The sequence below is a fragment of the Pezoporus flaviventris genome, unplaced genomic scaffold (assembly GCF_033815535.1).
Source record: "Pezoporus flaviventris isolate CSIRO_AGI_PZ_B2104156 unplaced genomic scaffold, CSIRO_AGI_Pfla_v1 ptg000001l, whole genome shotgun sequence".
NCBI classification, from domain to species: Eukaryota; Metazoa; Chordata; class Aves; order Psittaciformes; family Psittacidae; genus Pezoporus; species Pezoporus flaviventris.
In genome coordinates, this window is record NW_026892549.1 from 24,233,693 (window position 1) to 24,251,051 (window position 17,359).

At 42.8% G+C, this 17,359-nt stretch overlaps 2 protein-coding genes and 2 long non-coding RNA genes across 5 annotated transcripts in view; 2 read left to right on the forward strand and 2 right to left on the reverse strand.

The window, feature by feature from the left end:
• Positions 1 to 3,240: 3,240 nt before the first annotated feature.
• On the reverse strand, positions 3,241 to 3,832 carry LOC133265155 (uncharacterized). The gene is made up of 2 exons (XR_009741875.1): positions 3,487 to 3,832; positions 3,241 to 3,396 (listed from the first exon to the last, which is right to left on the reverse strand). It is a non-coding gene; the product is annotated as an uncharacterized LOC133265155 (long non-coding RNA).
• Positions 3,833 to 8,078: 4,246 nt separating this feature from the next.
• Positions 8,079 to 12,054, forward strand: LOC133267035 (uncharacterized). Its single transcript, XR_009742616.1, has 3 exons — positions 8,079 to 8,257; positions 8,477 to 8,582; positions 10,703 to 12,054. It is a non-coding gene; the product is annotated as an uncharacterized LOC133267035 (long non-coding RNA).
• Positions 8,313 to 13,187, reverse strand: LOC133267029 (transcription initiation factor TFIID subunit 4-like). Its single transcript, XM_061448922.1, has 2 exons — positions 12,696 to 13,187; positions 8,313 to 8,711 (listed from the first exon to the last, which is right to left on the reverse strand). Exons 1-2 carry the CDS (start codon positions 13,185 to 13,187, stop codon positions 8,616 to 8,618), a joined length of 588 nt encoding a protein of 195 aa, XP_061304906.1. The 3' UTR covers positions 8,313 to 8,615.
• JMJD1C (jumonji domain containing 1C) overlaps positions 13,073 to 17,359 on the forward strand; it is a 164,535-nt gene continuing 160,248 nt past the window's right edge. For both annotated transcript variants that reach the window (XM_061448880.1, XM_061448906.1), the window contains exon 1: positions 13,073 to 13,402. In XM_061448880.1, the coding sequence (XP_061304864.1) occupies positions 13,247 to 13,402 (156 nt within the window). In that variant the 5' untranslated portion in view covers positions 13,073 to 13,246. The remainder of the gene's footprint in view (positions 13,403 to 17,359) is intronic.

Genomic DNA, 17,359 nt, shown 5'->3' on the forward strand with positions numbered 1-17,359 from the left:
TAAATATATGCCTCTCTTATGATAGCAAACCCATTTTAAATGATGAGCTACACATACTCTGATATCTGATGATCCACCCTCTCTCTGAGTTTTGAAATCTGTATACAGTCACAGACCAAAGCTGTATTATTTCTTCCTGTCTGGGTAATATCAAGTCAGCTATATTCTATCAGTACTTGTGATACATTTAATAATTATAACAATCTGCTGGAGGGTTGGGTTTTTTTTTTTAAATACGCTTTCTGCTTTTGATGTTTCTGATCACTATGGAAAGCTTATGCTATTTTATAGTCTGCTGACTAAGCTCATATGCACGCCAGCTGCATTTTATCAGGGAACAATGTTTGCCTTTTAAACTGGTTGATAGATTTTACTTAGAATCAAGAGGAGATGTACATTCTTTTGCAACACTTAGAACCTTGTTCAGCACAATATCCATTTGCAGAAAGTCATAGCCTCCAGCTAAACAGTGCACCACCCCATGGCCATCAGCCCAAAAGAAGTAGGGGAAAAAAAAAAAGAAAAGAATCTTACAGCCAGGAAGGACCAAAAGTTTATCTGCATCATAACAAAACCAGGGTCACCCCATGTCATTTGGAGAGATGTTTTGTCCTACCTGTTCCTGAAGCCTTTCAACAGAGATTACACACCTTTTCTTAACTATGTTTACAAGTCCTTCATTACCCTACTGGGAAGCTTTGCCTTGTATCAAGAAGTGAGCAAGTTAAAGGATATTCAGGAGCTTTTAATCCCATCTCCTTCAAGTGTCTAAGGAAAAGTGTTAATTTCCTTTTGCAGCAACTTTAAAAACTGAAACCAGTACTTAAGCTATTACATATTCCCTTGAAGAAACAAGCCAAGTTCCTTATGGCACATTTTCTACACCTTTAGATTCTCTCTATTACATCCACCTCTATTGAAATGCAGAGCCCAAACTCCCACACAGAGCCCCAGAGGAGCCTAATCAGTACCAAGAGCTGAAGGACTACATCATACATTATCCAGCAAGTCAAAAGGCTGCCAAAGGACACTGAGCTATCAGGTTTCCTTCTCTCCCTCTCCCACCCTCGCAGGGCATAACTGCATGATTAGCTGGGAGAGCTACTCAGGAGGACCACTGCTGTAAGCCAGGATAGCAGTTCCTACATACAACTAAAAGTTAGTCTTCAGCCAGCTGACTTCACTATGTCTTCCTTGTTTGTCCTATGAATGACAGGTGTAGTCAAAACTACTGACCAAAAAATGCATTTAAGGAGGCTGTTTTATAGACCAATATGTTCTGTTTATTTTTTTTCTTGGAGCAGTGTTTTCTGTCTCTTCATTGCTTGGGTTCCTTTTCTCCCAAGAATTATCCTCTCTCTGCATTCTCCCCCGAATTGGTGAAGGGGTCTCATTTTACAGATTTTCAAAACTGTAAGGGAGTATCAAATAATTTCATCTGACTTAAACCCAAGACACAGAAATTCAGAAATCATTAATGCAGCAGATGACCTTTATTTTCTAGGAGCAGTGCTGCCAACAAAGGATATTAATTTGAAGGCATCAGAACTTTAGAGTTATTTGTTGGTTTTTTTTTATTTTATTTTCATTAGTGGATTGTTTTTCCCTATAGGAAAAAGGGCACATGCTTTTAAACTTTGCATTTGTCTTTAATTTCCAGTCATTGGTTCTTGCTATACTCTTAAGTGATAAAGAGCTCTTTTGTACTCATTTTCTCTCCACAAGGATTTATGCATGCTTAAATCACCTTTCAATCTCTTGACAACTGCAACCTTCTTTAAATGATTTTTTTCTAGTCCCCAAATGCTTTATGGTAGATTTCTAGCTGTAACCCACATTTTTTTTTTTCAGTACTTTCATGTACTGAATGTTGTAACCAAATTTTTGTTAACTCTATATGACTTTGAATAGCGTAAGAGAGTAAATCTGCCACCTACCTTTTATTGTCATTAATACAGGTAAAAATGTTACCCCCTTTTAATCGCTCCATCTAGCGGGTGCTCACATTCAGTTGTTTGTCCTTTTTCATCTGGGCATCTTGTGTGCTGCTTCTCAATACCCTGGCCACTGGTCTGAAGTCTTTGCTGATATTCTCTGTTCTTGGAGGGCTCGTCTTTCTTTAACACAGCAAAACTTGGCTTTGCTTTAAAGAATGCAGGTTACTAAGCACTTACACAAGGATGCTGTTCTAACCTCACTGGAAGTTAAGAAGGTTATCGCAAAGCTTCCCAGGAATCTTCAGCTGCCCAGGGAAGGGGGAGCTGGGGAGGACAGGGGGATGGACTAGATCCCAATTCCCCTGCTCCGGCAGGGGGATTGGACTAGATGATCTTTCGAGGTCCCTTCCAATCTCTAGCATACTGTGATACTGTGACCCCAAAGGCATAGCTTGATAGGAGCACCTTTGTGTCCTCATTCCTGCAAGCAGCACAAGGATTCAGCAGCCAGTACTGCACAGGATGACTGCCCTCCCTTCCTCCATCCTCTTGCAAAGCCTCCCAGGCTTGTTCTGAGGCCTGAAATCAAGGCTTAAGTTTTCTATGACATTATAGCACAATCATACAGAGTGTGCAGGTAGATTAACAGTGACAGGATCATCAGCCCTTATGTTGTATTGAACTTTCAGTTTACAAAGCTTCTAGAGACAACATTAATTTCCACCCTGCAGGAAACAAGTACTTGCTTTTTACTATACAGAGTGACTAAAGGTCAGCACTGAAGAAAACAAAGGTTATATGGGAAAAAGTTACTTTGCTTGCTTATGTAGCATTGCTAAAACTAGCATATATGCACAGCAAAATATTTCTGTTGGTCCACAGGTCCCATACTTTAAGTGGAAACCATTTGTTTCTACCTCAAAAAGATCCTTCCTGTCTTCTGTAGCAAGGAAGTCACCTTTTAGTCCTTTCCTCTGTTATTTAAACAGGACGTCACCAGCTAACAGAGTACATTTCTATGTAGTGTTGTGTCTTTAGAATACAAGTGCAAGCTGTTTAAGACATTAGCAATAACTATCAAACGCTTGAAGCCTCTCTGGGGAAGAGGGGGGTTTGCACAGGAATTTTGTGCACTGCTAGAAATCCCTACCAGAGTTTCTTACTCCATGCTCACTTCAGAAGGCAGCCTGAAGATGTCTCATAGTAGGAACTCTGCCATTTTCTCTTTCCAGATAGCCTTTTAATTCTTAGGAAAGTTGACTCTGAAAAATGGAGCACAGACAGTCTTGAGCCTGTCTAGACATTCTGTTTGCAGAATGTTTAATGTCCTGGTATAACATAGCTGGACTATAGCAGTGGAAAGTTATGAAGGCAGGAAAAACAACAGGCAGAACTTCTGGTTTAACAGGCATAAATACTCTGCTGCTGTAGTTGCTCATAGGTGGTAGTCTGCAGGAGGCTAGGGAGCAATTATCTACATTATGTCAAAGAAGCTCTGTCTAGACAAATCAAAACTTCTTCCCACAAAGGTTTACCCTTTTTTGCATACCTTTTGTATCCCAGAAGTTGCTAGGAAGAACTGTTAGCCATCAAAAGTGACACTGAAAGGCACCATCCAACGCCTCAAAGACAAGAATCAGAAACCGGTTTGTTGTACCTTTCTTTCCAACCATATTCCTGTATGGACACAGTTCTTCCACATGCTCTTTTTTTTTTTTTCTCTCCCACATTTTAGTAAACAATCCACCAAGATACATGAAACCCAAAGTAACACATAGGGTTAGAAACAAAACAACAGCAACAAAAAACCCAAACACATACACCTCCACCCCAAAAAAACCCAAACCAAAAACCATCACCAACAAAAAAATACCCCACCAGCACCATCCCTAAAATGCAACCTAAAACTCAGGAACCTCAGCAGGTAATCTCTGAAGTACTTTGGACCACTAACTCCACAAAGATCTATTATCAACAATTAATTGTGTTGATCGGCTGAATTAAAGTCACCTTTATTGTTTTAAGCAGTTGACCCACTGAGCTCTCAAATACAAACCAAATACTCAAGTTATCTCATCCTTAGCATAGAACAAGCCTTGTACCTAATGCAAATCCTGGATTGAAGACATTAATATTTACCCTTACTTTGTTTCCCTTTCAATGAGCTGCATCACAACTGTAAGCACTACTAAAATCTCTTGTATTGATGACTTCAGTCTCAACTGAATTAACAGTTAGTACCAAACATGCAATTTCAGACTTTTTTTATATTAAAAGAGTTCACCTAACACAAAACACAAGTGTTAAATTGCTGGGACAGAAGTTAGAGAGTTCAAAGCAGGGAAAGACATAAGACAATTGAAGTCGGCATAAGGCTCTGAGGTGGTGCTTATTATAACCATTTCCTTGAACTTCAATTCTGTCTTCTGTTGTCAGTAATTTCAAACAAGAAGAACAGCAGATTTGCATTACATTCAGGCATACAAGAGTCACAAATTATGGGTTTAATAAGAGCCGTTTGACTCCTCTTCCTGTAAAGAGGACATCACTCCCCAGTCTAGGACATCAGTACAGCCACGTAGGCTGGCTCTCCACCTGCCTTGGACCTTCACCCTTTCTGAATCATCTCAAATCTCTGTGCAGTCATCTAGTCTGCTCCAGGTAAACAACACCAATGGGATTACAGGGCTAGCAGAAATGACTTGCTGGCCTTTTCTGAAGTCCAGGTTACGCCTAGGGCTTTTAGATACAGATCAGCTTGTGCTGGGGAATTTTCTGCACGCTGTATTCTCTTAATGCAGTTACAATTGGAACTCAGTGTTTTACGATTTGGGGTCATCCTTCTTTAGATGTGGTCAAATAATGAATAATCCCATATAGTTTACTGCTGCAACTCAGTAATACCAAAGTTACCTTGAAACAGCTTTTTGATTAAAAGGGAAAAGATAACAGGCAAGAGAAAAAATAGAGAACCGAGATGCAGAGATTTACTTTCAATTGCTATTCTTCCTTTTGCCTCGCATCAGGTACTTCTAATATTAGAGCTAACAAGTATTATGGCCTATTACTTTTAAAGCATGATCAGTATCTAAATATAGGAAGGGTAGTGCAGTAACTGGCATCCATTAGTTTCTTGGATTTAGGACTCAACAGTGAGATCAAGCCCACCTTCAGACCACTCACTGAAACTGTTGGTCTCCTGGATACCTGTGCAATTTGCATTTGGGTCTGTGTCCATGCAACCACCTACACATACCTTGCTAAAATTACTTCAGGTGTTATATTAAGAACATTTTGGAATATTATAAATCTACAGATATTGTTCCTTAGGATTTCTGCATATCATACTACAAAATAGCATGGGGCAGAAACAGCTAAGTCCCTGTATAGATAAAAATTTGAAGAGACTTATTTCTTCGAATTAATAGAAATGTCTGGTCCGGAAGCCATATGCAAAAGGAAAATAATGATATAAATAAACGTAATTGAGCATTAGTTACACTGGAAACAGCAGTAATGCAGATACCTACAACTACTGGGAACTAAGCACATCTGAGCAACTCCCTTCTCATCTCTCTATGTATGTCTGTGCCTTTCCAGATAACCCTTTCCAAGACCAATTTTGAGTATCGCCTTAACAAATGCGAGACAGACCCTAGAACACTCCTAATGAGAACAGTAAATTAGTTGAAGAAGTTACTGGCTCACTAGCAAATTTGTGAGTTTTAATTGGGATAACAATGCCAGGAAAAAGAAGATCACAGAATCTGTAACATAATTTGTTTACATCCTGAGCTATACAACACTATGAAATATTAAAACAATCTGTACCAAAGAGGTAAAAATTGTTAGACAGTGGCTATTGCTGAATTGCAGGACACAATTAACACTAATAATTTGTTAACCCTTCCTGACACAGAAACTCGTAGTTACCACATGTGATAGTTACTGGTTTAGACAAAGCTGATATTAAACAATTCTGTTTAATGATATAAACATAAAGGGAAAGTACTAAATTTGCATTAAGAAAATGCAAAGGAATTTGGATAGCAGAGTAGTAAGAGTGAGGCTAAGACAGATAGAATGTGAGGACAAATGTTGTTCTAGAACCTTACAAAAAGAAGAGTTAGCTAAAAGTTCTGGGTTGTTTTTTTTAAGTGATTATGAGCTTTTCTTTCTACCTCAGTTTCAGAAAGACCCAGTCACTAGGTTTTGGGTTTTTTTCCAAACAAGGAAGTAGCTATAAGTGACATTGTCAAGTCTTTGTCCCTTAGCAATGCATAGTCTAATGATAGCTAAATTCAGCTGTTTCTCACCTGGGCTTTAGAGCTATTCTAGACCCTAAAAGTTCCCATTGGCTGTTTATTGTGTGTATTGTGTAGCAGCATGCTAAGCAATTTCTTTACCATAACCACAACCTGTATTAGTTATGTCAGGGTAAGTAACATCAACACCAAAGTGATTTCAGTCTAAAGCTGCTATTTGCAAGAGTCCCTGCTTCTGAAGGGGGCACAACCCCAACACAATTCATATAGCAACTAGAGTTTAGTAGGTAAGAAATCACCAGGATGGCAGCACCAATGCAGCTTTTAATAATGATTTTTTTACAGATAAGTAAGAAGCTTTGATATAAACATTGAGAAAGTTACATACAGAGTACTAATCAGATTATAACGCTTCTGCCTCCTAAATTAGAGTTGTTTGAAGGTTCTTATGGTACCACACATGTGATGGATTGAAACACTTGGAATAGAAGGTTGCAGAGTTGCTCATTTTCACTTTTTTATCTTTACTACACAATACACCAGTGATCTCCAATGAAGATAGGTGTCATGATCCAGCTCCCAGTTAATTCAAAGAAGATCTCTATATTTATTTCAATGCTGAATATGTGCTATTTTTTCCATCAGCAACAGTATCTACTCATAAAGTGATCTACTTCAACACCTTGCATCCAAAACAGTAAGAAGCTCTCCTACAAGATTCTAGCAGACTTTAGCATAGAAGTAATAACTGCCTTCACAGTTACTTATATTTTCAGAGTTGTTTTTTTGTTTTTTTACTGTTGCCCATCTGCTAACCTTATAAACCTACTAATTGCAAAAACAGAGCGATAACAATAACCGAACATTTAACATTAGGTAAAAATACACTCACACACTGGATAATCCACAAAATTTGCACTCTAGAGACTTCTGTGAGAGAAGCAGGCATTTCTGTATACCAAACATTACTGCTACCTAATACCCTGCCAGCAGTACCAAGCACTTACAGGCCTTTATACAGCTTAGGTGCAAGTGAGAGGAACCACTACTGGAGGCAAAGGTTCCCAGAAAAGTGATTAATTCATTTTTAAGGATGATGGTTTCAGATTGACAGGAGCACCAATGCTGGGAGCAATCCACTGAAAGGCAGGCGTTTTCAGCAGGAACATCAGCATTGCTGAGATTGCTCAGGCTCTGAATATGCCTGACCTCTCCTAGAGTTCTGTTCTGTAGCCAGATCCCCTCAGCTAAGTAAGAATTTGTTCTCAGTTCTGGCTCTTTGTTCTGGGTGTTACAGTGTGTGTTGTCCCAGGAAAGCTCTGTTAGGGGCCGACAGACATGCCTAAAGCTCAGTCTGGTTCCCAAGAAGTACCAAAGCCTCAAGCTGGTATCAACAGCTTGCTGAAACGTAAGGAAGAAACTTGAATGGATATCTAACATTACTAAGATGTCCACAAAAAAAGACATAAAAACATTATACTGCTTTGGCCTGTGCATTATCCTTGCTTTCAGTACTTGCACTTCTGCTGAGTGACCATTAGCCAACTAGAAGATGGCATCTTCCATCTGTGTTTGGAAGAAACTAAGAACATTTTTCTCCAAGCAAATTCACAGAAGTTGTTTTAGAAGGAGACATTATCTGATAATGCTAAGGTAGGGTCCTTAAGTTTCATATAACAAATTAAGCATGTAGATATTCAGGAAAGGTGGAGACTCACAGCTTTGTTATTGCTATTTCCCCACCCCCTACTTTTCACCTCCATAAACTCATCAGTAGTAGGAAAGACTGTTCTGTACCAATAACATTCTGTCTTCAGGCTGCAGTTAAATACTTACCTGCAGAAACAGTGGCAGCTGTTAAAGGTGGAGGAAGGTGGCCACCTCCACTGTAGAGGACAAGGGACGTGTGCCTCTCAGCAGCTCCAGGGCAGAAGTCCTAAGGCTCAGGAAAACCTGCCCTTGCAGCTCCATTGGGCTAAGCTGTCTGACTGCGTATTTAAAACAGATGTGGGATGTTTGTGAGCTCTGTCTTACCAGTTCAAGTGTCAGGTGATTGTGATTGGGAATGATATGGGGCTTGGGGGAGTGTGTGTGTGAAGGGAGAGGAAATATGGATAGGTTAATATTTTAAGATGTCAGCAAGCTTCTGAGGAAGGGGATGTATTGAAAACCAAATTTTTAAATTTGTTTAGACACCTTTTGGTGATGTATCATTAACTGGAACAGAAAGTAATGTAGGAATTTGAGTGTGCTGTGAGTGCTTATCTATTCTAGGCTATAAAAGGACTGTGAAACCTCACACGGAGGCTCAGTAGTGCTCCTTACTATTGTAAGCACTGATAGAGTAGCACCCTGTGAACTGCAGTGTTTTCTAGTGCAGGTATGGCTGGAATGATTTGCAAATGCAATCAACTTAAATCTTTCCCCTTTGTGTGCTTGCAGCAACAGCAGGAATGGTATCAAGAACGTTCTGAAGGCAATACCAGGCATGGTGGGGTGCTCTATTCACCTGTGGTGTAAATATAACAGTAAATTTACAGCCTTTTTACAAGTGACAAAGCCAAAACACAGGAAAAGATCTGTTAGTGGCCAGCTGACACCCCCAGATGGAGTTGTGGCTCTAGCCAGTGATGCAAGTAATAGTAAATCACCATAGGGGGTGTTAGTGGTAGAGCTGGGGAAATAATCCCATGAAGCATAACTCCTACTGTTATTTACCTTTGTACCCCCAGGTGTTTAATGCAGAATTTGCACCAGCATTAAATAACTGTCTTTAATCATATTTTCCCACTAGCCCTTGTGTCCCATTCAGTTCTCAAGGACTGTCTTACCATTGAAGTAATTCTCTTTTTAAGAAAGATAGTTTTGGTAGGATGCATTAAGAAAAGCCCTTAGATTCAACGTAGAAGATAACTTTTGTTTTCCAACTCCCTTACCTTATCTTTGCAGTAGAAATAACTGATGTTTGAGAGAAACTGGTTTTCTCTTGGCTATGAATTCTCATGTTAGAAAACTTTTTGAACCAAATGATGCAAATTTCTATTAAATATAAATTCTTAATTTCTGATGCTGAGCTCTGGAAAGTATTAAATATGACTATCCAAATTTCTGAGGAATTATGACTTTAGAGGAAACTGATGTTTGCTATCTCCCAAGGAAAGGTAAAAAGTATATAGCATAGAATTTTAGGAAGAGCTGGTTCAATATTCCATTTGCTTAAGGGTTGTGACAGTGACAATTCATTTTGCCTTCCTCTGTCAAAGTGGAAATAACTATTTCTAAATGCAGTATTTATCTATATGGATAAGGTACAATTACTGTCAGTACAGGCTGTGCTGGATTTTAATCTGAAAGTTAGAAATAGCTCTCAGTAAAGACCTTAATTTTGCAACTGACCAACGTGTATGCTTTTGGAGAAGTGGGACTGAAAATATCTGAAAAAAAAAAACTAAAAAAACCTTTATTTAGCAATCTGTGCAATTTAAGGATGCTGTCAATACAGTATATGCATGACAGCTTTTTCAGATGATTAAATGCCCAGCTGAAGTAGGGTCTACAGCCATAGAAGCTGTTTGTTGAGGATATAAACAGCACCATCAATATTTTTTCACTTATATTAAAAAAAAAGGAAGATGCAGTGATTCTTGAAATAATGTAAATCTCTTCTTGACACTTGAAAGTATAGAACACAGTCTTGTTTCACTCATCTTCCTATTGGGATGACCTGGTTGCCTCTTTCAGATGGGCTCAGGTGGTTAGCATCAGTTTGGTATGCAGTTTGGGTGAGAGGATGAACCCAGCAGATCATATCTAGTATCTGTTGTTTTTCCATTGTTTGGATGGCTGAACTTTTTTACTTTACCTGTAAATCTTGGTGACTCAGTTGAACACTCACTATATTTACTGCCAGAGCTGCCTTGGGGCCACATAGGAATGCAATGGTGGTTTCCTTACAGTCTGTTTCCAAAGAAGAGCCTCCTTCCCTGGAGCTCAGCCTTGAGGCATTTTGCTTTGGTGTTTTCTGGACTTCTTCAGCCTGAAAATGCCAGCTCTGTTTTGTTGTTGTCCATGGGTACCTGCCTCTGGGCATTGCCCCTGAGCTCCAAGAGGATGATTCCTCTGGCCTTCTTAGAGTAATCTGAGAAGAGGCGTCCTTATGCCACTTTCTCAAGAAGATGCATCAATTCATACCATCCCTAATCCTTTAATCCTGTGAATTTTGGTGTTTGGAATTTTCAGTTCAAGTATTGCATAATACTTATCAAGGAAATAGAGGAGGAAGGAAAGGGGAATTAATGTGTTGGTTTGATACCTGCAAAGACTTCTGAGAAAGGAAGAAATTCTACCAAAGTGTGATAGAGGACAGATTATCTAAAAGTTAGTCTCTAGATTATCTTCAGGCCTTGGGCCACAGTACCATTACTTTATGTTCTGTTGCAGCTGGGGTGTCTGAGCTGACTTATTCACGTCCTCAACTCTTACCACTCTCCCCCTTTCCAGCACTTTGCAGAGAAACAAGATGAAAAGGGAGAAGCAAAGAAGAAATGGTGAACAGAGGCTAAGAAAGTAAGTTGCCTAAGGTGGGAAATGTGTTCAGCAACCTATGGGTCTCTTGTGTGCTGATCCACCTGAACACAGGAATTTTGACCTTCTTAAAGCATGTACAGGTAACAAAAGCTCTTCAGAACCTAGTAACTGAAAGAATAAAGCTGAGTTGCAGGGTGAGCAGGGAGTGCAGCTGCCCTGACAGTATGTGGAGGCTCTCCCTTAAACTCTCTTCTCCCTGTCTACCTGGAAAGCTGTTTGAGGAGCCCTGTGCTCAGTGTTGTGGCAGGGAGCTGGGTAAAGGTCTTGCCCTTCTCACCAGGCATCTGTGACCTGGCAGCCAACCGTGGGAGTTTACACCTCAAGGTTGATGTTACTTGATCTTGCTGATAATTTCAGGAAATGTGGTAACAACTACAAAATGATACAATAGCCTTTAGTGAATTCTAACCTGTACTAAACGATTCTGTAAAACATGATTCTGGTATCATCACTTTGTGACATGATTTTTTGGAACAAATTAAAAATATTTTATTAACATGTTGGTGTTCCATGACAAATTTACAAGTTCAATCTAGAATCAGGTAACTTTTTCATAATATGGTTTGCACACTATTTAAGTGTATAATTTGGTAATTTCAAACTATTCTTTGGCTAAACAAGAGGGGATCTAATCTTTCTAATTTGAAAGAGTTTTATATTTATTTAGTTAACTTCTTTTTATACCCTTTATGAATAACTGCTCTGTACCTAGCTAATATTTGCTTGTTCTGCAAAATGCAGGACTTGGGTTGATTGAAGCATTACCTTTCACATGTGGATGAAGATCTCATATAGCTCAAACGTGCTGTGGTGTCTTCTTCAGCTAAGGAGCACACTTCTGCATCCCTAGTCTACTGCCAATGGGTTGACAAGCAGATGTAGGTCCTTGTATAAATGTTATGTTTTATAAGCTATTAGAATACTGTGAACAAACCTGTCATGGTGAATGATGATTCTTTTTTTCCTGTTAATTAGCTCCTCTTGTACCAGAAGCTGTTTTACTGAAATATATGGGAATGTGCTAAGTTTGCACCCTTGATTTATTGCTTTAGTCTCATAATCTATTTTTTTAAAAATGCACTATTCAAATTTGCCTTCTAGTGCTAGATGAGAGATCATTAACCTGCTCTCCTCAGAGCAAGGATACCAGTGATGAAAGCTATACCTCTAGATAGCATGAAGGAAAACCTCTCAGAACGCGAATATAGCATTACTACATTACTACAGCATGACTGCAGGATTCAATACAGAAAACAGTAAGATGATAGCAATTGCTACAGAACATAGCTTTGTTATGTGTTATAACCAGAGCTCTCTCGATTTTGAAGTACATGTGAGTCTCTGAGGTGGCTGCTCTGATGTCCTCTGCTCACTTGCGTTCAGTGTTAAATAATGTCTACTTGGTCTGAAGTGTTCATGCCTGTAAAGGCTTATTTATGATGGACCAAACAAACACACAAACACTGTATTCTCGTAGCGTTGCGTGGCCTTATTTGCAATAGGAAAAGCTGGATGGTTGTTTTTGTTTAGCCAATAAGCTAAACTGGGGGAAGAAGGCGCTGCAGATGAGGGCAGCGCCTCTCCGAACTCTCCCGACCCGTGGAGGGCCGGAATCATGGGCGTCCTGTTACCTGCAAGCGGTTCCCCCAGCCCGAGCTCTCGGAGCGATACGCTTAGAGCAGGGTGCGGGACAGCCTCGGGGCACCTGAGGGGATGTCCCCGGCAGAAGCTGTGTCTGCAACCCCCGCCGCGGGACCGGGACCGGAGCCGGGCGGACGGTGTGCAGGTGCCGGTAGCCGCAGACGGCGAGACGGGGCGGTGGGAGCGGGCGGTCGCCGCGGTCTGCAGGTGAGAGCCGTGCTCCCCCGCCGCGGGGCTGGGCAGGGGGCAACAGCCCAGGGCTCACCTGGCGGGAGGCGACCTCCGCGGGGGACAGTCGCTCTGCGGTGATAGAACTTCCGCGCACGTCCGAGGCCCCCGGCCCGCCCTGCTGCTGGCAGGAGGCGCTGCCGCAGGGTGCTGGTGCGGGCCCATCTCGGGAGCCGGTGCCGCCGCGGCCGGACTCTTTGCCGCGCGGCGGCGGCGGCGGCTCCCGTTCGCCCCCTCCCCGCGCGCTGCCTGGCGGAGGGAGACGGCGCGTGGTACCGGTCTCCATGGCAGTGGGCTGCGTGGGCGGAGTGGTCGGGGCCGCAGCGCGTCGGTGAACGAGAGCGTGAGCGAGCGAGGGAGGGAGGGAGTGCGCGCCCCCGGCCCTCTCCCGCCCCTCGGGTGTTTGTGTCAGGCTGCAGGCAGCGGCGGAGCGGCCCCGCGGCGCCGGCCCGGCCGAGGGGCGCGCACTCAGCCCGCCTCTGAGGCGAAGAGTCCCTCTCCTGTCCCCGCTCCGCGCCGCTCCCGCCATGGGCGGCCCGTAGAGCAGGGGGCTCGGTGGCTGGTTGCGGTGCCTGCGCGGCGGCGGCCATGGCGGTGGCGGTGGAGACGCGGCCGGAGCTGGTGGGGAAGCGGTTCCTGTGCGTCGGCGTCGGCGGCGGCGAGGAGCCGCCGGAGAGCGGGCGCTGGCGGGCCGGGGTCATCCGTGCTGTGTCCCAGCGGGACTCACACAGCCCCGACCTGGCGGTAAGAGCCGCGTTCCGTCCCATGCCGGGCCGGGGGGCTGCGGTGGGGCCGAGGCGGTGGCGCGGGGCCTGCGGCGGCGGGGGGGGCGGTGGGACGCCCCGGGCGGGTCCGGCGTGACACAGCCCTTCGCCCGGGGGGCGGCGGTGCGGGGCAAGAATGCGTGTCAGCGCTCTGGTGGTGGGGACGGCTGACGTGGAGCCCGCGCCGCCGCCGGGGGTCGAGGCCGGGGCGAGACGCGTTTATCCACGGCATGTGCTGCCGCGGCTCGGGGGAAACGACTCCGGCCCTGGCCCCGGTCTTCTCCGTGCCCCTCGTGCGGATGCGGGCCCTGGCTTTGCAGCTGCGTCCGGCTGCGGTGGCGTTAGGAGAGGGAAAATACCTGGCCTGGCCGGCGAGGCAAAACCAGCCTGCTCCTGGAGCAGCTGTGCTCGGGCTGGGGGCGAATGCGCCTGTGCTAGGGGAATGCAGAAAGCGTCGTCATGTAGCCCTGACCGACGGGGGCTAACGTGCTGGACGCGGTGGTGATAGCTGTTACTGAAAGAATGTCATTGTTTCCCTTCCTTTTATGTCCGCTGTCACTGTTTTCCTAAGGGGTGTAGGAATGTGCGTGGAGGCTAGCGAAGGAACCAGGATATGTTCTGTTGTGCTCAGACACACTCTTGCTGGGGAGGGAAACACGAGCAGGATTTCCTTGGGTTAGTGTTCTGAATGCATAAGCTGTAAAATGGAGTTTTATTGTGCTTCGTGAACTTCGTCGTTATTTCCTTTGCGAGTTTTGTGGTCAAGCGAGTGCTACGGTATTGCTGTGGCTGTCTTCTTCCGTGATTTTTACATTATTTGGTGCTTTTGAACGCACATTTAAAAATACCACGACTATGTAAATGGGCATTACGTAGGCTGAAAAAAGGGATCACCAAATTGCGCTGGGCAGCCCGTATTGCTACTGGTGAGGGGGAGGCGTTCGCAGCCGAGCACAGTTAGGAGTGGAATGTTGCCTTTTTTACAAACTCATCAAGCAAACAATTGCCTGGTTTTGGAGCTTATTGATTGCTTGTTGAGGAAAGTGCAATTCGCAAAAATGACGAATTCTTTTTTTCATACATCCCAGGCTTTAAGCCGTGCTTTAGAATCAGAATGTATGTGACACTGGAAATACTACTGTTTTGCTATATTGTAGGCTGTTTATGTCCCCTTCTCCCCCTCCCCCCCCAACTATAATTCAAGTAGCATGCTGTTTATGCCCTTGTTTATAAAATGCCCTGTGTTTTCAATCTTTGGTTGTATGTGAGAATAGTCTAGAATGTTTTATTTTTATAACCTATTTTGGATGTTCTTGCAGGACAGTATTCTCTAGAATCTATATACAATTATGGAAACACTGAGTAAGGTTTAAGGAGCTGTTTACTACCATTTACAAGTCAGAGCCATAATTTGTAAACTCTAGGGGCAGAGCTGACAGAGAAAGGGCATTAAAACCAAGGCATTTCAGAGGCTGTTACGTTAAATGGATAACATGCACTGTCTGTCGTAAATACTTGCTCCTGTTCCTAACTTCGCTGAGTGTTTTTATCTTCGTATAGTCTTTCATTACAGTTCTTAGTAATTTAAGGAAGAACTGTAGCGTTATAGCTGTTTTCTGAGGCAGGATGACTAAGGGTATGCTTGTATGTTGTAGTAGAGTGCTATTTGGATAGATCCAAACTACCTGGGGAGCAGGATGAATGCTCCAGCCTGCACTTCAGCCTGGGTGCAGTGCGGTGCTATTGTGGCCATATTCCTTCTGGTATTCAGGCTAGCAACAGAGTGCTGCATTATGCTGTGTAGATAGATTTCTAGTCACCTAGGAGTGCTGTAAGCCTGGGAAGGTTTTGGAAATACCATCTAGGTCTAATGAGTCACAGATTAGAATTTACCTACTGGAGCGTCATTGCCCCTCTAAGTGCAGTATTTGTTTTTTGTGTTACCTGTTTTCTGTCCCCAAGGCACGAACAAGCATAAATCAGAGAGGGAGTGGATAGAGGAAGAAATGGTAAGGTTTCTGCTAGCAACAGGTAGTTTCTGTGGGTTAGGCTCTCCTTTTGCATTTGTTAGTTGATACTGGTTAACATGAGTATTCTCTTCCCCTACCCCCAGTGGAGGATAAGATTATTTTTTTTTCAGCTAGCCTTGCCTCCGCGTGAACTATCTGAGGTAGATGAGTGCTGCTCTTATACTTTCATGGCTTTTGTCTTGAGGTGGCTTTCCCTATGAGTAGCTTCAGACCCTTCTGCCCCTCATCAGTGGAGTGAAATGGTAATTCTTTTGACAGTTTCACTGCTGCCATAGGATGCAGCATAAAAATTTTGAAATTGACTTTTTGTCAATTTTATGTGTATATCTCGTCCCTCTGAGTGGATGGACATCGCAGAAGTGCAGAAGATGCCCTCAGCTGCAGGAATGGAGTAGGGCAGCAGTGAGCATTTTCAATATGCTTTGCAACCAACCAAAACCAAGTTATCTCTTAATCCTGGCTTTGGAAGAAAGTATCATTACATTGTCTTTGTGTCTTTTATTCCTTAATAAGTATGAACCCCCCAGTCAGTTTCAGTCAATATAAGAGTGCGGAGAGGTCTGAGAAAGATCATCTTCCCCCAGTCTGTGAAAGCTGATGTCTGAGGGGACATGAGAGCTCTCCTCCCATAAAAACCCCATAAAGGTGAGGAGGTTATGGCATTTTGTGTGCTCCTCTTGGAAGCAAAGAGGTGGTCTCCAGCTGGCCAACCAGCATGTACCAAGCTTCAAACCAGCCACAGCATATGCTGCCTCTTGCTTAGCACCATACAGAGTAGTTGATGGAACTGATGGTATGTGAAGGTGGCTTTAAAGGCACGAGAAAGAGCTGAGTGTTAACAAAAGCATGAGTGCAGGCATGAGTGTGGATATGGGAACATATGGATGAATAGAGAGCTTTATGAGGTGCAGGATCTTACTGAGACATTGGCAAGGTTAGAAGCAACTGACATAATTAATCTTAAGTGGCCACAGGGCTTGTAAGAGCAAATCTGCAGGAAACGGAACTTCATTAGTTCTGGTGTAAATAGAACTACTCATTAAATTGGGAACTCCAGGCTTGAAGGCTGGACTAGCTGCTTTCTGCTTGTGAGCAGGCAAATGAAGACTCCAGTTTTCATATGCTCCTAAGTGCACTTTTTGATTTTCATAACTAAAGTAATTAATATTTTGATTATTGAAATTGTTGTGGTAAGAAAATACAGAAAAGAACTCAGGTATCCAGTATCTTCTTCCTGATAGGTCTCTCCTAATCCATGGAAGTATGTTGAATGACTCCTTACTTACATGTTTTATGATTGCAACATAGCTGATATATGGTCTCAGTTTCATTGTAAAATGGGTTTATTGATTGATTTATTTATTTTTTTAAGAAGAATAGTGTCAAAGTGTTTTCCACTATTTTACTGAAATTTGGCTTCCTCAGCTTTCCTGTTAATGTACCACTAGTGAGGAATATGGTGAGAACAACTGTCGCTGGGTGGGAGTGCTGTTGGTCTTCTGGAACATGAATGCACTTGCCGTTACAGACAGATACTTCCTGCTAGGATTTGGAACCCATGCCTCATTTTTAGTCACTGTGTAATGTTTCAGATGCTTTAAAATACCTGCTCTACCTATACAATACGTACAATGTATAAAATTTAATCCAGGAGTTTTCTTGATGATTTTCATGGTCTGAGTCACAACTTGATAGACCATTTGATCTTCCATTCCTGAACATTCCTGTTTCATGAAAAACATGTATCTAGTAATAAAAATACAAGCAAAAAGAAGTTTAACATGTACATGTATTTGTGTGTGTATATGTGTGTGTGTTTCACTAGTCGTTGTGAGAATTCATAACTGCTTTTTCTGCTTAAGTAACAGTGAATGTTGCTAGAAGAAGCTGGGAACTCTGTTTTGCCT